An 18,666-nucleotide genomic window follows, 5' to 3' on the forward strand; every position below is an offset into this window, starting at 1 on the left:
ATCATGCTGGGCACTAGGAGTGGCCACCTCCACCCCATTTTACAGATGAGGACGTGGAGGCCCAGGGATGGGCATTCAGCCAAACTGGGTTCGTGACTCTAGTAGGCAGCGCCTCCTTACTCCCCGGAGGCGTTCCCTCCCGTCCCTGAAGAAGGGCACAGCCCGCCCCCCAGTCTGGCCTCTCTCCCCTCTTTTGAGACCCCTCTCCACCACCTTCCACAAACAGCCAGGGCTTCATTCCTTCCAATCCACTTTCAGTGTTGGTTTTTAAAAAAATATTTTTATTGATTTCAGAGAAGGAGGGCAAGGGTGAGAGAGATGGAAACATCAATGATGAGAGAGAATCATTAATAGGCTGCCTCCTGCACGCCCCCTACTGGGGATCAAGCCCACAACCACAACCGGGCATGTGTCCTGATTGGGAATCGAACCTGCAACCTCCTGGTTCATAGGTTGACGCTCAACCACTGAGCCATGCGGGCCAGGTCCACTTTCGGTTTTTCCAAAGGCTTGTGTTCTCTGGCCTCCAGGCCATTGCTCAAGCTGTTCCTCATGCCTGGAATGCCCTTCCTTCTCCCCTGGCCAATTCAGCTCTTCCTTCATCTCTAACTTCTTGGAGTCTGGGTCCCCTGGGTTGGGTACGGCTCCTCCTCCTCCTCCTTCTCCTCAGTGCTCCCTGAGCTTCCCCCGTGTCCCCATCAGGGCCTGTGGTCAAGCTGAATAACTGGCTTGTTTCTTTCTCTGCCAGTGGCCAGGTCAGGGCTGGATAGGGGCTCAAGCAATGAGCACGGTGCTCAGCCAGGAATGCACGAGTCCCCAGCCCACCCGGCCCCACCTCCTCTCCCTGTGCCCTCAGGAACTGGACATGAGTGACTTTGAGGAGCAGTTCAAGACGAAATCCCAAGGTCCCAGCCTGGACCTCAATGCTCTCAAGGGTAAGGCAGCCCAGAAGGCCCCCACCAAAGCCACACTCATTGAGGCCAACCGGGCCAAGAACCTGGCCATCACCCTGCGCAAGGGCAACCTGGGAGCGGACCGCATCTGCCAGGCCATCGAGACGTGAGTACCTCTGCCTGGGGCTTGTGGGCATCCCAGCCCTTCTGCTGGCCAGTGCTTAGGCAGATCCTAGTAAAAGAGCCCCAACTATGGGACAGAGCCCACCAAGCTTCATATCAACCCTAGTCAGGCAGTAGGGGGCGAACCTTGTTCCCATTTTCAGATGGAGAAACTGAGGCCATACTGTGAGTTCATGCCAGATTGAGATGTCCCCATTCCCCCCACTTCTCCCCCCACCCCCTCCGCCTCCTTGCCCAGCTATGGGCACTCAGGCTCAGGCACTTACAGCTGGACATCTGCCACTGATGTTTGCTGCGGACGCTGGGCTTTCCAGCTGCCAACTTGACTTCTACCTCTTGTTCCACGAAGCTGTTGGCAAATGTGAAATACTGAAGTTCATTTACTCAATCAAGGAAGGGGAGGGGATATCCTGCTCTCGAGAACTGGTGGGTATGGAGCAATGCCTACCCCTCTGCCTCCAGGTACGACCTCCAGGCCCTTAGCCTGGACTTCCTGGAGCTGCTGACCCGCTTCCTGCCCACGGAGTATGAGCGCACCCTCATCGCCCGCTTCGAGCGGGAGCAGCGGCCGATGGAGGAGCTGTCAGAGGAGGACCAGTTCATGCTGCGCTTCAGCCGCATCCCGCGCCTGCAGGAGCGCATGGCCGCGCTCACCTTCATGGGCAACTTCCCGGATACCGTCCAGCTGCTCATGCCGGTGTGGGCGGGGCAGGCAGAGTGGTGTGGGTGTGGCCTGGGGTGAGGATGGGGTGAGGGCCTCCCCAAGCCTGGGCTCCAGGAGGACATTTGGGAGTATTTGAGCCTTCTGTGGGCTTGCCCCCACCACACACACACAGCCCCAATTTACCGTGCCTCCTCCCTCCCATCCCCAGCAACTGAATGCCGTCATTGCAGCCTCAATGTCCATTAAGTCGTCTGACAAACTCCGCCAGATCCTGGAGGTGAGTAAGATGCCAGGGCAAGGGCCTGGGAGGTAGGGTCCACCCTTGACTCCTTGCCTGTTCTAGGTCTTATTAGAGGGAGACTCAGGCCCTGCCCTGCACACCTAGGCTGCAACAAATATAATGTTCCCACCTCTTACATACAGGCTCAGGGTGAGAGTGAGGGCCATGCACAAGATGGGGCAAAAGAATAAACTCTCGCCCTAGCCGGTTTGGCTCAGTGGATAGAGCGTCGGCCTGCGGACTGAAGGGTCCCAGGTTCGATTCCGGCCAAGGGCACATGCCTACGTTGTGGGCTTGATCCCCAGTCGGGGATATGCAGGAGGCAGCCAATCAATGATTCTCTCTCATCATTGATGTTTCTATCTCTCTCTCTCCCTCTTCCTTCCTCTCTTAAATCAATAAAGAAATATATTTTTTTAAAAAAAGAATGAACTCTCAGAGTTTATTCTTAAAATATGTTTTTATTGATTTCAGAGAGGAAGGGAGAGGGAGGGATAGAAACATCAATGATGAGAGAGAATCATTGATTGGCTGCCTCATGCACGCCCCCTACTGGGGATTGAGCCTGCAACCTGAGCATTTGCAGGAATCGAACCGTGACCTCCTGGTTCATAGTTCGACGCTCAACCGCTGAGCCACACCAGCTGGTCTATTCTTGTATTATTATTTATTAATTACTAGAGGCCCGGTGCACAAAAATTTGTGCACTCCAGGGGAAGGGGGGGGTCCCTCAGCCCAGCCTGTGCCCTCTAGCAGTCTGGGACCCCTCAGGAGATAACAACCTGCTGGCTTAGGCCTGCTCCCGGGTGGCAGAGGGCAGACCCAATCCCTGGGTGCAGACCCTGGTCGGGCTCAGAGCAGGGCCGATTGGGGGGTTGGGGCACCACCCCCTGTCACACTCAAGGCAGGGTCGATGGGGAGGTTGCGGCGCGACCCCCTGTCACGCACAGAGCAGGGCCAATCCGGGGGTTGGGGCACTGCCCCCTGTCACTCACAGAGCAGGGCCCATCAGGGGGGTTGGGGCTCCGTACCCTGTCATGCACAGAGCAGGGCCCATCAGGGGTTTGGGGAGCTCCCTCCTGTCACGAACAGAGTAGGGCCCATCAGGGGGTTGAGGAGCTCCCCCCTGTCACTCACAGAGTAGGTCCAATAGGGGAGTTGGGACACCGTCCCCTGTCACACACAGAGCAGGACGGATCAGTGGGTTGGGGTGCCGCCCTTTATCACCCACAGAGCAGGGCCAATCAGGGGCGCGGCCACTGTCACACTCAGGCCAGGGCTGATGGGGAGGTTATGGCTCTACCCCATCACACACAGAGCAGGGCCCGTGGGGGGCCGGGGGGGGGGGGGTTGGGGTGCCGCACCCTGTCACACACAGAGCTGCAGGGCGATCAGGGGGTTTGGGCGCTGCCCCCTGTCACGCTGATCCCGGTGCCGGGAGGCCTCGCAGCTCCGCTGATCCCGGTGCTGGGAGGCATATTACCCTTTTACTATATAGGGTAGAGGCCTGGTGCATGGGTGGGTGCCAGCTCGTTTGCCCTGAAGGGTGTCCTGGATCAGGGTGGGGGTCCTCCCTGGGGTGCCTGGCCAGCCTGGGTCAGGGGATGATGGTTGTTTGCAGCTGGTCACACATCCTTTAGGGTGGGGGTCCCCACTGGGGTGCCTGGCCAGCCTGGGTGAGGGGATGATGGCTGTTTGCAGCTGGTCACACACCCTTCAGGGTGGGGGTCCCCACTGGGGTGCCTGGCCAGTCTGGGTGAGGGGCTGAGGGCTGTTTTCAGGCTGGGGGTGACTGAACTCCCAAACGCTCCTTTTTTCCTTTTTTTTTTTTTTTTTTTATTCTGGGCCAGCTTTAGCTTGAGGCTTGGCTCCAGCTCTTAGGCCACCGCTCCTGAAAGTAGGTTTCTGGCCTTTGCTTACAATGTTGCGAATCTGCTGGCTGAAGTCCGGCGGTATTTGTTACAATATTTCTTAAACTGCCCGCTCAGAGGCCTGCAACGGCAGGCGGGGAATGTTGGAGTCCTCCATCACTGAGGCAAGCAAGCCTCATGTTAGTTTCAAGCTGCCTGGCTGCCGGCCGCCATCTTGGCTGACAGTTAATTTGCATATCTCGCTGATTAGCCAATGGAAAGGGTAGCGGTCGTACGCCAATTACCATGTTCCTCTTTTATTAGTGTAGATTGTATTCAAAAGTGGATACAACTGTAAACCTACTTTTGACCCCCCCCCCCACCTCCCTCCATACAGCATCACACCTCAGACCCTTCCTGGGGTTACTGTGTGATGAGCAGAACCCAGTCTGCTCAGTGGAGTCCAGGGCAGCAGTAGAAATGGCTGTTAGAAAGGTGGCGACTCCACAGCCTAGGAAGAGAGGTCGGCAGCACAGTTTTGGGTAGGAATAACAGAGGACAAAATTGGGTGTACCATGGTGTGAGCCGTGCACGTGTGTCAAACATGTACACATGCAGGTCCATGTGTCATGGCCCTCAGGGGTCCACGCGGGACTGGGCTGAGTGTGCGGCTTGCTCTGTGCCACCTTTGCTTGTGCAGTTTATGCTTCAGGGCTTTCCTCCGCTCATGGCCCTGCTGAGCTCTCCGTCTCTCCTAGATCGTCCTGGCCTTCGGCAACTACATGAACAGCAGCAAGCGTGGAGCAGCCTATGGCTTCCGGCTCCAGAGTCTGGATGCGGTGAGGGGCGAGGGGAGGGGTCCCCTGGACTGGGAGAGGGGGGAGGGCTGGTGGCCTGTGGCTTACAACAGCCCATTGCAGCTGCTGGAGATGAAGTCGACCGACCGAAAGCAGACGCTGCTGCACTACCTGGTGAAGGTCATTGCCGAGAAGTATCCACAGCTCACAGGCTTCCACAGTGACCTGCACTTCCTGGACAAGGCGGGCTCAGGTACGGGTGGGCAGTACCCCCATCCTTGGGCTGGGGGAGCGGCTCAGCCCTGGAGATTGATACGGGTTGGGAGAAAACAAGGCGACCACAGGGTGTCATCGGACAGGAATGCTGCCTCTCTGATTCCCTGCCTCTCCACTGCCCCCTCCCCCAGTGTCCCTGGACAGCATCCTAGGGGACGTGCGCGCCCTGCAGCGAGGCCTGGAGTTGACCCAGCGGGAGTTTGTGCGGCAGGATGACTGCGCGGTGCTCAAGGAGTTCCTGAGGGCCAACTCCCCCACCATGGATAAGCTGCTGGCAGACAGCAAGACAGCGCAGGTGGGCTGGGGCTGGCCAGGCCCGGGAGATGGGGAGGGCGGGGTGGGGTAAGCAGGGCTACCTCGGTGGGGTCGAGTAGCCAAGGCTGGGACGGGAGTGGACACCTTGGGGGATGGAGTAGGAGTGAGGGGCCACCTGCCGGGAGGAGCAGAGATGAAGTCGCTGGTGTCTTAATGGGGGGACAGAGCCGTGGTCAGGCTTCGAGGGGTCCACACCGCTGGGGCTGACAGGCTGTGTCTGCAGGAGGCCTACGACTCCGTGGTGGAATACTTCGGAGAAAACCCCAAGACCACGTCCCCCTCCATGTTCTTTACCCTCTTCAGTCGCTTCGTCAAGGCCTACAAGGTATGTGTTCCTGGTAGGCAAGCTGGGACCACCGCTGGGTTCTGGCCTCTCCGTGTGGGCAGTGGGAGGGGTGGGGCTGCTTCTGTTGGGGGGCGGGGTCCGTGAGGGAGGCCTCAGCTCATGGAGACCAACCTTGGCCCCTCAGAAAGCCGAGCAGGAGGTGGAACAGTGGAAGAAAGAAGCGGCTGCTCAGGAGGCAGGCGCTGAAACTCCAGGCAAAGGGGACTCCCCAGCACTCAAGGTAGGCAGCTGCCCCTGAGCGTGGCCCTGGGATGCAGGGATGCGTAGTGTCCTCATCCCAAAGGTCTGGCCCTCCTCCACACCCTCATTTTTACTGATGGACCCTGTGAGTAGCCTGGGATCGGGAGGGGCTCCTTCTGCTCCAGCCAGCAGTGGGGGCTTGCTGGGGGCAGGAGGGCACCAAACAGGGTGTGGTGGTGTTGGGGGGAGGGGATCCTGGAGCTGGAGCTACATACCCTTCCCCTCCCCCCAGTCCCCACCGAAGGCTCGGAGGCCACAGATGGACCTCATCTCTGAGCTGAAACGGAAGCAGCAGAAGGAGCCACTCATCTATGAGAGTGACCGCGATGGGGCCATTGAAGACATCATCACAGGTGAGGGCTTGGCCAGGCCTGTCTCCTCCTCCGTCTGTCCTTCTATGCTGTCCTCCATCCACCTCCCACCCTGGGGGTCTGGCTGCCTCGCTGCCTCTTTGCTACTTTTTCTGTCTTTTTCCTTTTCCCTTTCTCTCCCCACTCCTCCCCCCTAATCCTCAGTGCTCAAGACGGTGCCCTTCACGGCCCGCACTGGCAAGCGGACATCCAGGCTCCTCTGTGAGGCCAGCCTGGGCGAGGAGATCCCCCTCTAGCCCTCAGGTACCTCTGACGGCCTGGCCTCCGATTCCTGGGGCTGCCCATAGCCCTGGGGGCCCTGGGGGAGGGGGGGCGGGAATGAGTGCTGCTGCCCTCTCCTGGAACCCGCATGCTGGGATGTGTTTGAGGGGGTCTGGTAAACATAGACAGGCCCTTCCCACATGTGTACCACCTGGTCCCCAGGAGGGTAAGGCGTGTGCCCCACGCAGACTCCTGAAGGGTAACTGCGTCTGTCTCCTCTCTGCTAGACCTGCGGAACCAGCCCTACATCCGCTCGGACACAGGCCGCCGCAGCGCCCGCCGGAGACCCCCGGGACCTCCCATGCAGGTCACCTCGGACCTCTCGCTGTAGCCCCCATTTCCGAAGATGGACTCTGGGGATGGGGGAGGGGCAAGACGGGGCTCAAGGAAGGGGGTCCTCAGCTCGGCTGGGCAGCCCTTCTGCCGCTGGCCCCAGCCAGGGGCTCACCCAGATGGGCAGGCGCACTCTCATCTTGCTACAGGCGTCAGTATCGCCGTCCCCGTCCCCCAAATGCTGCTCGCAGCACCCTCCCCCCCCCCCCAATAGCCATACTGTACTTAGCCTCAGCGGGAGCCTGGCGGGTAACTTATAAAGTGCAACCTCGCCCCCCTCCCGCCCCCATCCGGGGACTCTCCACGGACCGTATTTTTATACAAGATTAATAAAGATGTTTGCAAGAGGTCTGCGTCCGCTCCGTGCCCCCCACCGCACAGCAGCCTGTCTCCTGCAGCCAAGGCTTTGCTGGTACAAGTCCTTCACAGCAGGTGTCTGCCAACCGCTTGGCTGGCGGAGGGGAAGGGGTGGCTTCGGCACTAGAGTTGGGGGGGCGGGACCAGCGTCGAGGGGTTCCACCAGTCCTGTTCCTAGCTGGGGACCCTGCGGCATCCTTAGCCGCGTCTGTGAGTGCCCTCCGATTGCACCCCAGCCCACCCCGTTTCTAGGACTCCTGCTCCAATTCTTCTTCGCCTGCTCCTCCCTTCCCCGCTGGTCGAACCCCACCTGCCTGCCCCGCCCCTACTCTCCCGCCCCCCCCCCGCCCCGCCCCCTCCTTCCCAGGCCTTTGCCTGGGCTGCTTGGCCCCCGGGGAGTCCCCAGCTTGGGGTGGCCGGAGGAGCAGGGCTTGGGAAGTCGGATGTAGGAACTCGGGGCCAGGTGTCTGAGAGGAGGAGCTGCGCGGACCTGGGTGGGGAAGCAGGAGGAGGAAAAGGCCCCCCCCCCCTCCCCGTCCTGAGAGCAGGTCCTGAGTGAGAGTCCCTCTTCCCCCGGGTCCCAAGGGGCGCACCCGCTTTGTGAGTCTGCAGCGCGCGCCAGCTTGGAGCGGGGAAGGCCGCTGAGCCGCTGGGCTGGCAGCAGAAGGGGAGGCCCTGGTGACCGCGCTGTGCAGCCTGGGCCGCAGGACCTGCCCTGGCAGCCTGGCTCAGCGCAGAGCCCGCTGCTTCTCCGAGGAGCAGCTGGAAGGAGAGAAGTGGGGCAGCGCCCCAGACACTGCCCCCCCTCCTTCCGTCGCACAGGGGAAACCAAAACTGGACAGGAAGCCACTGGTCTCTGGCCTGGGCGGGTTGGGCCCAGGAAACAGGCCCACGGGGCGGCTCTCATGCTGCGCACGTCCACAGGGCTGCTGGGCGGGAGCTGACAGTCTGAAGATATCCTGGAATATGGGGGCAGGTAGAGGGGCAGGCAGCAACGTGAACCGCACACATAATACAGGGGACAGCGGCTGCTGTGTGTTGGCACTGGTTTAGTGACCATGCCCAAAACTCACGTTCGGACAGGTTTGTATGAAGAACGTTAAAAACTCATGTCCAAGGCCACAGCACCAGCAGGGACAATGCTGGGCTTCGGACCCCGGCGGTCTGGCCCTGGAGCTACAGAGGCTGCAGGCGCCCTGCTGGCACCTGGAAGTAGCAGGCACAGCAAATTATTGATGAATAAAATGATTCTGTTTTGAGGGACCTCTGCCAACATCAAGGCATGATCGTTGGGGGCAACAGGGTCCCCAAATTGTGAAAGGGGTTTCTTTTACCCCAACTCCCACAGCCCCAGGTTCCAGAGGTAGGGGACTTTTTTCCCAATTATTTCTCCCAGTATCCTCCTCCTTCCTTCTTCCATCCTGTTCATTCATCCACCCATCCATCCATGCACTTACCAACCATCCCAATACCTTCCTATCCACCAATTCATCTTACACACACACACACACACACACACACACACACACACACACCCCAGTGGGCCCTGGGGTTGAAGAGATGAGCAAATTAGACTGGCACGGAGAGAAGGGTACAATACAACCACGATTTCTCGCAGTGACCTCAGCCGCTGGGCAGGCAACCCCTTGCAGTTCTGCTCTGAGCATCCCCTACTTTTCCCCCCTGCTCCCAGCCAAGGGCCCTCACCTGACAGCTGCCGGGATGTCAGTAGTAGCGGGTCCTTGTCTGCAAAGCTGCCTCGGGGAAAGAGGTTGAAAGTCCTTTGCACCTGCTGCAGAGGAGACAGGGCCAGGCAGGCTTATCCCAAACCCAGCACCCACTCCCGGCCCTCACCTCTGAGACCCAGCACCCAGGCCTGACGACGCTACGAAACGGGTAGCTGCAAGGCCCTTGAACTCTGGCCCCGTGTGAGGCCTGCTCAGCCCCCGTGGCCATGGTTGCTGCTGGCTCCGTCTGGGTCAGCAAGGCAGCGGGCCGCTGCAGCCTCCCCTTCCAGGTCTTGCGTGAGCAGTCTTCTGTGGAGGCCTTGGAGGTGGGAAGAAGACACTCCCCATTGGATGCTGAGACTCCAGGGGACCCAGGACCAGGCCTGTGGGCACACAGCTCCGCCTTCTCCCAGGAAACCCCCTACCAGCCATGGGCACCCACAGTCCTCTAACCAGGGGGCTCGGGCTAGTAGCTTGGAGGAGCAGTGGGCCCTGGCCTAGCCCTAGTCACCTGTATGTTCTCTGTGCCCACGGGGGTCTCTTGGTCTTCTGCCCTCTGCTGCCATAAAGGCAGAACCACAGGCGCTAGGCTGGTCTAGTGCCCCAGGCCCGAAGCTCCCAGGATGGCTTTGGGGTGGACTTGAACATCTTCTGGCAGGGGTGCGCTCTCTCCCTCACCACAGGCCTGCTCCTCTCTGCTGGGGAACCTGTTGCTTTATTCTTTTGGATTTCTGCCTCTCTTAAGGCATCTGAATTCGCAGCTCCACTCTGGCAGCTAATGCAGGAGGCAGAAACCCAGGAGAGACAGACACAAGCCCCAGAGTCCTGAAGTCAGGGCGTGGGGGTGGGTGGGGTCCAGGCCAAGGCGGGGGGCTGTGGCCTATCTTATCCCAGCTTCCCTTGGAGAAAAGCATCCCCTTCTCCAAACAATGCAAATCCACAAACCACACGGAAAAAAATATTGCAGGAAGACTGGTCCAGCAGCTGGAGGACACCCTGGCCAGCCCCTTCCCAGACGCCTCTGCATCTTCTCCTCATCCCTCCTTCCCGTCTCCTGCCCCCTCTCCCCTGGCCCCCAGCCCGTCCTTAACTGCTGGCCCCTTCCTAACCCCGTTCTCCCAGACCTTGGGCACCTCCCTTCCCACCTCCTCTCAAGGTGGGCCAGGCCCCTGAGGATCTGCACGGCTGGGCTTTCGCTTGGCAGGGAGCCTTGGTCCAGAGTGGGTCGTGGTCCAGGCTGACCAGAGCCCATGTCACGGCACTGCCTCCCCTCTTCTCTCCCTCTGACTTCCCTCTTCACACCCGTGTCCATCCCCACACTCAGAATTCCTCATTTGTTGCCATGTCTCTCCTCTTCCAGAACCTTCCCCACATTGCCCACCTTCCCCTAATGTGGGGAGGCTTGTGCATTTGTGCACATATCTAGCACACGTCTGTGCTGATGCGCTTGTGTGCATGGCATGTGTGGAGCGTGCTTCTGTCTTCGTGCGGATGTGTTATGTGAGTGCCCGTCTGTATGATGTGCTGGTCAGCTGACAGTGTGTGTGCATGTGTGTGTCTGGGTTGCATGCACTATTACACATGGCTCTCCTCTACATTTTGTGGTATCTCTAACTCAAGGCTGTGGGCTCCTGGAGGGCCTGTCCTCCAGCTTCATTATTTCCCTCCTTGCAGCCCCAGGACACCATCTTTCCTCATGGAGAGAAGCAGGAAGAAAGAACTCCCTTCAGAGTCACCTTCTTGCCTGCTCAGTCCCCCCCTCCCACCCGAGACTCTCTCCTCAGATGCCCCCCCCATGTGTCCCTGGCTTCAGGCCAAGGGGAAGCCCCATTTTATGATTTAAGGGCCTGAAGCCTCAGAGAGGGCACGGAGGCCTCCCCAAGACGAGTCATGAGTCTCTGTTGATGATATGGCGGCTAGGGAGGTGCAGGGAAGGTGGAACTACCTGTGGGGAGTGAGCGGGGACAAACAGGGCTGGTAGAGCCTTCAGGGGGCAGGGGGACCTGGGGTAGTTAAAAAATGGTGGTGGCATCCCTCAGAAATCGAGACAAGGACTTCGCAGCCAGGTGAGTTCACTGGTTCCGGAGCTTCTGCAGAAAAAGTCTGAGCCGGGGCCAGCACTGGAGGCTTTATTGGTTTTGTTTAGTCATTTCTCTGGGGGAAGAAGTGGGCAACAGCTTAAAATGGATTTTCAGCATTAATGGAGTCTCTTTCTTGGTTCCTGGCACTGAGCTGCAATGCAAAAGAGAGGGTGTCACTTGGGCTCCAGTGGGAGGGTCAAGGGAGACGGATGAGCCCAGAGGCTGCTGCTCTGAGGAGGGCCCTGGGGCAAGAGGACCTGCTCCTGCTGCACGCGGATGGGCAGCTGACATTGTACTGTGTCCATGCATCACTGGAAGCAAGGGGTGCTGGGAGGACCCTTTTCCCGCACTGGCCACTCGATGGAAGTGCCCCGGGCCCCGGGCTGGAGCCGTCAGGTTCTTGGCATGGAGACATTAGCTTGAGCATTTCTGATGAGGGACAGGTCATCAGCCCACGGGGTGAGGGGCCTTCTAATGCTAGAACGGCTCTTCCCATTTTGAACCCAGGTCCCTGGCGAGCCCTGGAGTGCTCACTCTCCAAGGTTCCCGGGCCTCCTCCAGCCCTGGCCTTGGCACTGCACCCCCCCTTCCTCCACCCAGCCCCCCATTCCACTGGTCCCTGTCCTCCCGAAACTGTGAGGAGCGGGCCCACCCACACATCCTCGAGCAGCCACCCCTTGTGGGGAGCTGCGCCAGCCTCACTTACTCTTTCCTGTCTCCATTCAGTGAAGAGGACCTGGCCGGGGCCCGGATAAACTTGACTTTCCCTTTAAAGGCGGTCTTTTGGGGCTCCGGCTTGCTAAAGTCAAAGTAAGGGTGCAGGGTCTTGTCTTCCTGCTTGGCAGATTCCAGTGGCTCTCCGGCTTCCAGCGACTTCTCGGATGCCCTCTCCTGCAACTCAGAGAGCTTTTCCTGCTCTGGCTCCTCCTTGGCAGGTGGGGTGGTGCTCTCCACCATGGGCACCGTAGAAGACACCATGGGCACCGTAGAAGGCACCATGGGCACTGTAGAAGGCACCATGGGCACCGTAGAAGGCACCATGGGCACTGTAGAAGGCTCCATGGCCTTCTGGGGTGGAGATTTCATCATGTGCTCCAAACTGGGCAGGTCCCTGTTGCTGGAGGAGGCGATGGCCAGGGAGGATGCGAAGTTCACCAGATCTTGTAAGTTGATAGCTGGTGTGAGACAGGGGTAGGGCAAGTGGGTGTCTGACGGCTGCCGGGTGCCTGGTTCTGAAAGCTCTGCCTGGGTGCTTTCGTCCTGGAACTGCCTGACGGGGACTGGCTCTGGGGCTGCCTTCTGCTTCAGGGGGCTGGCGATCTTCTCTGTGCTCTCGCCACGATGCATGCCGGTCTCCAAATCCAGGCTGTGTTCTGAGGCCTGGATATCTTTGTCTGCCCAGAAGAGGTGCTTGGAAGTCTGCACAAAGATGGAGCGATGGGTGGAGTCCACTTGTTCCTCGCCCGTGAGACTCGGGCTTGTGATGGAGTCCTGCTGCGTTAGCGCCCCCTCGAGGGGCTGGGAGGATTCCAGGTCTTCACTGCAGACCTTCAAGCTGGAGTCCTGCTTGGCCTCAGGCTTAAGCATGGGGGCCGGGCAATACTCCCATGGCGGGCAATACTCCAACGGTGGCGGAGTGTTGGCCTCCTGCACCAGTTTTGTGTCTTGTTCCGGGTCCTCTTTAGGTGGGACATTCAAGTGTAGCAATTCATCCTCCTGAAAAGTTTCAACTGAAAGCTGAGGAGGCCCCTGCCCCTCGGGTCCTCCCTTGCACCAATTCCCTGCCCTGCTCCCCCGACCCCAACCCTCATGGACACACACACACACACACACACACACACTGCACACTTCCTCCCCACACCTGCCTCTTTGCAGAGACCTCCTGGGGCAGGGAGGTGGTGTGAGCAAGGTCAATATCGGTTTGGTCCTAGGGTCCCAGAATTGTCAAGGCTAGGGGCTGGTTAGAATTTAGGGAAGATGGGCTTTGTCTACCACCTCTTCAGAAAAGGTGACCCTGCCCACTGTTACCTCTTCCTCATCTTCCTCTTGTGCAGGCTGGGGCTCCTCTTGTGCAGGTGGGAACTCCTCTTGTGCAGGCGGGAGCTCCTCTTGTGCAGGCGGGAGCTCCTCTTGTGCAGGCGGGAGCTCCTCTTGTGCAGGCGGGAGCTCCTCTTGTGCAGGCGGGAGCTCCTCTTGTGCAGGCTGGGACTCCTCTTGTGCAGGCGGGAGCTCCTCTTGTGCAGGCTGGGACTCCTCTTGTGCAGGCGGGAGCTCCTCATGTGAAGGCTGGAGCTCATGTTGGTTTAAGTCAATCCTAAGACAGGAGACAGAGTGGGTGACAGGGCTCCACGGGGTTGGTGGGATGGCTTTAGGGGAGAGGGGAGCTTTATATGGGGGCTGGCAAGATGTTCCCAGCTTATCCACTCCCTTGGTTGTCCCTACTCCCACCAAGAATTCTGGAGTTGTAGCCTCAAACTTTAGTGAGTTTAGAAAGTGCCTGGAGAGCTTGCCAAGTTGTGCCCCTGGCCCCCCGCAAAGAGGGATCCAATTGGTTGGAGGCGAGGCTAGGAATCCGCATTCTAATCAAGCATCTGTCAGCTGACGCGGCTCACTTGGAGAACCAATGCCCAGGAAGTGGCTCCTCATAGGAGGAAAAGCCCAGGGCACTGCCTTTCCCCAACCTGCTCAGTCCCAGCTCAGCAGATGTGAAGAGCAGAGGTGTGTGTGCGCGTAGGGTTCCCTCAGTTTTGTTGGCCATGTGCTGCCATCTTGGCCCCTTGCCTTCGGTGCTCAGCCATGTGACCCCCTCTCCTTCCTTAGGAACCTGCCCAACCCCAACTCGGACAGCTCTGTCCTTAGAGCAAGGTGGACCTAAGGGGTCAGGTCCCATCCGCGTCCCTGGGTATGCCCCACTGCCCCTTAGTCCCCTCCAAGATCAGAGACTGGAGACAGAAGCAGGAGGGGGTGCTACCCACACCCCCGGGCCCTCGCCTCACCATGGCCTTTTGGCCTGGATACTATCCTTGGGGAGATTTTGAAAATAGATGGAGGGAGATGCTGGGTTGGGAGGGTATATGAAAACTTGGCAGTGGTGGCAGGTGGGGGTAAGGGTTGGTGGTCTTGGAAGGTGGGGGAGCGGTCCTCCGATGATGGGGGACTGGTTCTCACTGTGTTTCCACTATGTCCACCGAATCCTTGCTACAGCAGGGAAATCCATTGGCACCTGGCAGAAAGAAGGTGGAGAGGGGTTCTGGAACAGGGGCTGCTGGTGATGCTTCAGCCATCCTCTCCATCTCTCTGCGTTCCTCACCTTAACCCATCTGCCATTCCCTCTCCCATCTTTTTTTTTTTTTTAATATATTTTATTGATTTTTTACAGAGAGGAAGGGAGAGAGATAGAGAGTCAGAAACATCGATCAGCTGCCTCCTGCACATCTCCCACTGGGGATGTGCCCGCAACCCAGGTACATGCCCTTGACCGGAACCGAACCTGGGACCCTTCAGTCCGCAGGCCGACGCTCTATCCACTGAGCCAAACCGGTTTCGGCTCCCTCTCCCATCTTAACCCTTGTTTCCTCCCTCTTGCTAGCCAGTGTCAGCAGACATGAAGACCTATCCTTCACGTCTGCCCCCGCCACTTTCCTCGCTGGCCCATGCTGGCCCTCCGTAAGGCTGAATGCTAACAGCACTCAGTGCCATTTATTGAGAACTACTAACCCAGGCGTTATGTTGAGCACTTTCTGGGCTTTCTCTCATTGATTCAACAAAAAGGAGGCTCATTTGCCCAAGGCCCTTCAGCTGATCATTCAGGAAGTTAGCGCGTGAATGCAGATTGGACTCAGGAAACTCAAGTGCCCTGTCTTGCATGCTGTCCTACCCAGGAGCCCGGAATTGTGTGGGGCTCCCCGTCATGTCCACATGAACCTTCTTCATCTCCCTCCATTCCTGTCCCTCTGTCCTTTTCTCCACTCTCTTCTGGTCAGGCTTCAGCTCTGCCACTCAGCCTACCCGTCCTCCTACCCCAAAGTCCATCCTCTTTCCCTGGCTCTCACCCCATCACATCCTGGGCTCGTCCACCCCCAACTCTGGGCCCAGGTTCTCAACCCAGGTGATGCTGCCACGGACCTGGTTATTTAGGAGCTCTGATAACCCTACACAGACTCCTTGGGGGAGGTCTTCCCACTCAGGTTTTTGGCACATTACAATCTTCCCTGGAGATTTGTGTTTTTTACTGCAAAAGCTTTTTTTCAATCTCTGGGGGTGGGAGGCTGTCCCATTCCTTGCTCCCCAGGGTAGTGGATAGAGGTTGATGGTGCGGTCATCATGGCAATGGGCAAGCTGGGTTCCCATGAGCCTGGAGTGTGGCAGGAAGTGACAACCCTGGCTCTGGTTGAGAACTGCTCCCAGGGTTATATCAAAAGGATCAGAATGTGCTGTGGCCTCTTCCTAGAGATGTAGAGGCTGAGGAGGGTCCTTGCTGGCTGGTCCTGGGACTGGGATTTGGGTACTTCTGTGTTCAGCCTGGATCAACTGGGCTAGAAGTCTGCACCACCATGGACAGCATAAGTGGTCTCTTCAGAACCCTTCACACTCCCGTGGCTTCCTCCCCATCTCTCTCATCTTCAACTTCACCTGCCCAAGTGCTGCTCCTCCCAGGCCTCTGACCTCACAGCCTTCCTTGCTTGTTTACAGAGTTTCCCTGGCTATTGAATCAACATCCTGCAATCTTAATCCTCCCATGAACAGCAACTGGATGTGGACAGGAGGAAAAGTGATTATGGTGTGGACCTCATAGCAGCACTGGGGGTTGGAAACAAAAGTCTGAGCTTGACTCAACTTGGGACTTCCGTGACATTCTGTAGGATGCGGAATAATTTCAATTTCTAACTGCCGACTGCTAGTACATAGACATGTGTTGATCTTGCAACTGTCCTAAAATCCTGTAAGTTCTAGTTTTATTTTGTGATAGAGTCATAGGTTTTCTACATAAACAATAACGTGTGTGACTCAAGACAGTCTTACTTCTTCCTTTCCAATCTAGGTGTCTCTTTATTTCCTTTTCTTGCCTTATCGCACTGAGAACAATCTCCAATACAGTGTTGAATAAAGTGGTGAGTGGACATCCTTGCTTTGTTCCTGAGCTTAGGGAGAAAGCATTCAGTATATCACCGCTAAATATGATGTTGGCTGTAATTTTTCTTTCTTTTTTTTAAAAAAAATATTTTTATTGATTTCAGAGAGGAAGGAGAAGGGAGAGAGATAGAAACTCAATGATGAGAGAGAATCATTGATTGGCTGCCTCCTGCGTGCCCCACACTGGGGATTGAGCCTGCAACCCAGGCATGTGTCCTTGACTGGGATCGAACCTGGGACCCTTCAGTCCACAGGCCGACACTCTATTCACTGAGCCACACCGGCCAGGCTGGCTGTAGTTTTTCTTATAGATGCCTCTTATTGGGTTGACAATGTTACCTTCTATTCCTGGTTTACTTAGTTTTTAGTTAGGAAGGGATGTGGGATTTTGTCTGATGCTTTTTTTAAATTATTGAGATGATCATATAGTTTTTCTTTTATAATCAGTTAACATATTGCTATATATAGCATGTTATATGTTAACATGAATACTGTTATATACTTTCTGTTAATAATTCATTTTATGGTGAAATACACTGATTAAACATTTTAAAAAATTAATCTTGCATTCCTGGAATAAACCTCATTTCGTCATGATGTATTATCTTTTTGTACACTGTTGACTCTGATTTGCTATTTTTCTTTTTTAGAATTTTCACATATATGTTCATGAGGTATGCTAGTGTGTAATTTTCTTTTCTTGTAATGTCTTTGTCAGGTTTTGATAGTAGAGTAATACTGGCCTCAGAGAATGAGTTGAGAAGTATTCCCTCTCCAATTTTCTGAGTTTGTGTAAAATTGGTATTATTTCTTCTTTATGTTTGATAGAATTACTGAGGCTGTCAAGAGCAGGATTTTCCCTTCATCTCCACTTTCTTCCACTTCTTCACCCACATTCATAACACTTAGATTCACTATCAAATAGTTTTGTTTTTGGACGAACTCAGCTGATCTTCCATTATCAATAGCAATGCTTGCTTTTATCACTACCCAATAACTTTGTTGTTCATTGTCCTGGTATGGTTTTGTGCAGAGTCTTTATAAAAAAAAAATAAATGCAATGCCTTTATTCTTCCTGGTGTCTTTAACTTTCATTATAGTGACCTTTACAATTTTTGCCACACTTGGAAAATATCCGGTGTGTCACTGTTGGTCAGGGGAGACGGCAGGTTGGACACATACACTGTGCTTTTACTTGGGGCCAATCCACCTCTCATTTCCTCAGCTGGGGCGGGCCAGGAGTCTGAAGAGCGTGAATGAGCCCTTGGCTCCGTTGGGGCTCAGCCCTGGACTGTCCCTTGCCCTTCGCAGCGGCCTTGGCATCACGGGTACTGGGAAGGGTCAGGGGCCGCAGATGAGAAGGTGCTGCAGCCTGTCATGGCTCTCCTTCACCCAGAGCTGGAGGTGGCCCAGAGGGGGCTTTTGCTGACCCACATTTTACTTTTAGTCAACGCATCAGACCCAGGCCTACTCAGCATAAGAATAGCCCCTGGAGGGGGTGTGATAAATGTGCAGGAGTGACTTAAAATGTCTGCATAAATTTGTTACCCCACAAATTTGGGAAAGGGGATAAGCTGCTCTCTGGTTGTTGGTTGTTGGCACAGTTTATTATTTATTTATGCATTGGTTTTGGGCGCATTTTAAAATGCTGGCCCAGGTATGTTTTCCAGGGAGAGAAGGTCCTGAGGGAAAAGCCCTCATTCCAGTGGGGGCCTGAGTCCCCATGACCAGAAACTGGGGAGACCCAGGGCCCGGAGGGCAAGCATCTTTGCTCCTTGGCACAGAAGAGTGCAAAGCACAGAGGAGGTGCTCATGAAACAGTGGTGGCTGCTTTTTCTTCCTGCAGAAGTTCCGAGCACCGGTCAGGGGCAACTAGCCACGATTTGAGCGGTTGTCTGCTGTTTGGATAATTCATGAGTCGTTTTCTGGGCACAAGGCTACTGTTCCTAGGACCTCTGGGCAAGACCCTCCGAATGTGCGGCCCTAACCCCAAGGTGTGCCTGCTGCCGGTGCACACGCGGGCGACTGCGCCGCACAGGGCCGAGGCCTCGGAGTTGGGCCGCGCCCCCCCGCCCCCCTCTCCCCCTGGATGGCCAGGGCTTTGGCTGGAATCGCCCTTTATACTGTGCACACCCCCTCGCCCGCCTTGAGGAGCAGGGGCAGGAGCGGAGGCCAAGACCCTGCCCCCCACTTCCACTTTCCCCGCCCACTGCACGCGAGCAGTCCCTGCGCGCCCGCCCGCCCGCTGCCGCCGCCGCCGCCGCCGCTCCCACCTGTCATCCCCATGCAGACCGAGTTGGCGGCCAGGGCGGCTCTGGGGGGGCGGGGAGGGATGGTGGCTGCTGGCCCCTCCGCCTCCACTGTGCTCTTTGGCGGGGGCGGTGGAGATGCTGTGGGCGCCGGTGCCTGTGATGTCGCTGCCTCTGTGACGTCCCGGCGAGTCCCGTGGGCCGGGAACTGCGCTCAGGATTTCCGGCGCGTGGGTTTCCGGCGCGTGGGTGGGAGCGGCCTGAAGGGGCGGACTCCGGAGGGGGCCCCACCCGCCCGTTCGGCCTCCGA

General features: G+C 57.0%; 2 protein-coding genes across 2 annotated transcripts in view; one reads left to right on the plus strand and one right to left on the minus strand.

Annotated features, from left to right (window-relative positions):
- FMNL1 (formin like 1) overlaps positions 1-7,154 on the plus strand; it is a gene marked incomplete at its 5' end in the record, with an annotated part of 28,638 nt that extends 21,484 nt beyond the window's left edge. The window contains 10 exons of the mRNA XM_081108961.1: positions 857-1,059; positions 1,539-1,773; positions 1,949-2,017; positions 4,629-4,709; positions 4,791-4,920; positions 5,075-5,238; positions 5,482-5,583; positions 5,729-5,824; positions 6,077-6,197; positions 6,704-7,154. Coding sequence (XP_080965087.1) covers positions 857-1,059; positions 1,539-1,773; positions 1,949-2,017; positions 4,629-4,709; positions 4,791-4,920; positions 5,075-5,238; positions 5,482-5,583; positions 5,729-5,824; positions 6,077-6,197; positions 6,704-6,807 — 1,305 coding nt within the window. The 3' untranslated portion in view covers positions 6,808-7,154. The remainder of the gene's footprint in view (positions 1-856; positions 1,060-1,538; positions 1,774-1,948; positions 2,018-4,628; positions 4,710-4,790; positions 4,921-5,074; positions 5,239-5,481; positions 5,584-5,728; positions 5,825-6,076; positions 6,198-6,703) is intronic.
- A 3,807-nt stretch (positions 7,155-10,961) lies between these two features.
- Positions 10,962-18,534, minus strand: SPATA32 (spermatogenesis associated 32). The gene is made up of 5 exons (XM_081110857.1): positions 18,381-18,534; positions 14,143-14,197; positions 13,003-13,288; positions 11,681-12,690; positions 10,962-11,125 (listed from the first exon to the last, which is right to left on the minus strand). The coding sequence occupies exons 1-5, from the start codon at positions 18,391-18,393 to the stop codon at positions 11,023-11,025; spliced, it is 1,467 nt and encodes a 488-aa protein (XP_080966983.1). The 5' UTR covers positions 18,394-18,534; the 3' UTR covers positions 10,962-11,022.
- Positions 18,535-18,666: the final 132 nt, after the last annotated feature.

Source organism: Myotis nattereri (genome assembly GCF_964212035.1).
Source record: "Myotis nattereri genome assembly, chromosome: 16".
Taxonomy (NCBI): Eukaryota; Metazoa; Chordata; class Mammalia; order Chiroptera; family Vespertilionidae; genus Myotis; species Myotis nattereri.

Excerpts from the sequence above, each read along its gene's own strand:
- SPATA32 (XM_081110857.1), bottom strand. Across the intron at positions 13,289-14,142 it reads GTGGACATAGTGGAAACACA|GATTGACTTAAACCAACATG; the intron begins GTGAGAACCAGT and ends CTCCTGTCTTAG. Across the intron at positions 11,126-11,680 it reads CTGAATGGAGACAGGAAAGA|CTCAGTGCCAGGAACCAAGA; the intron begins GTAAGTGAGGCT and ends TTTGCATTGCAG.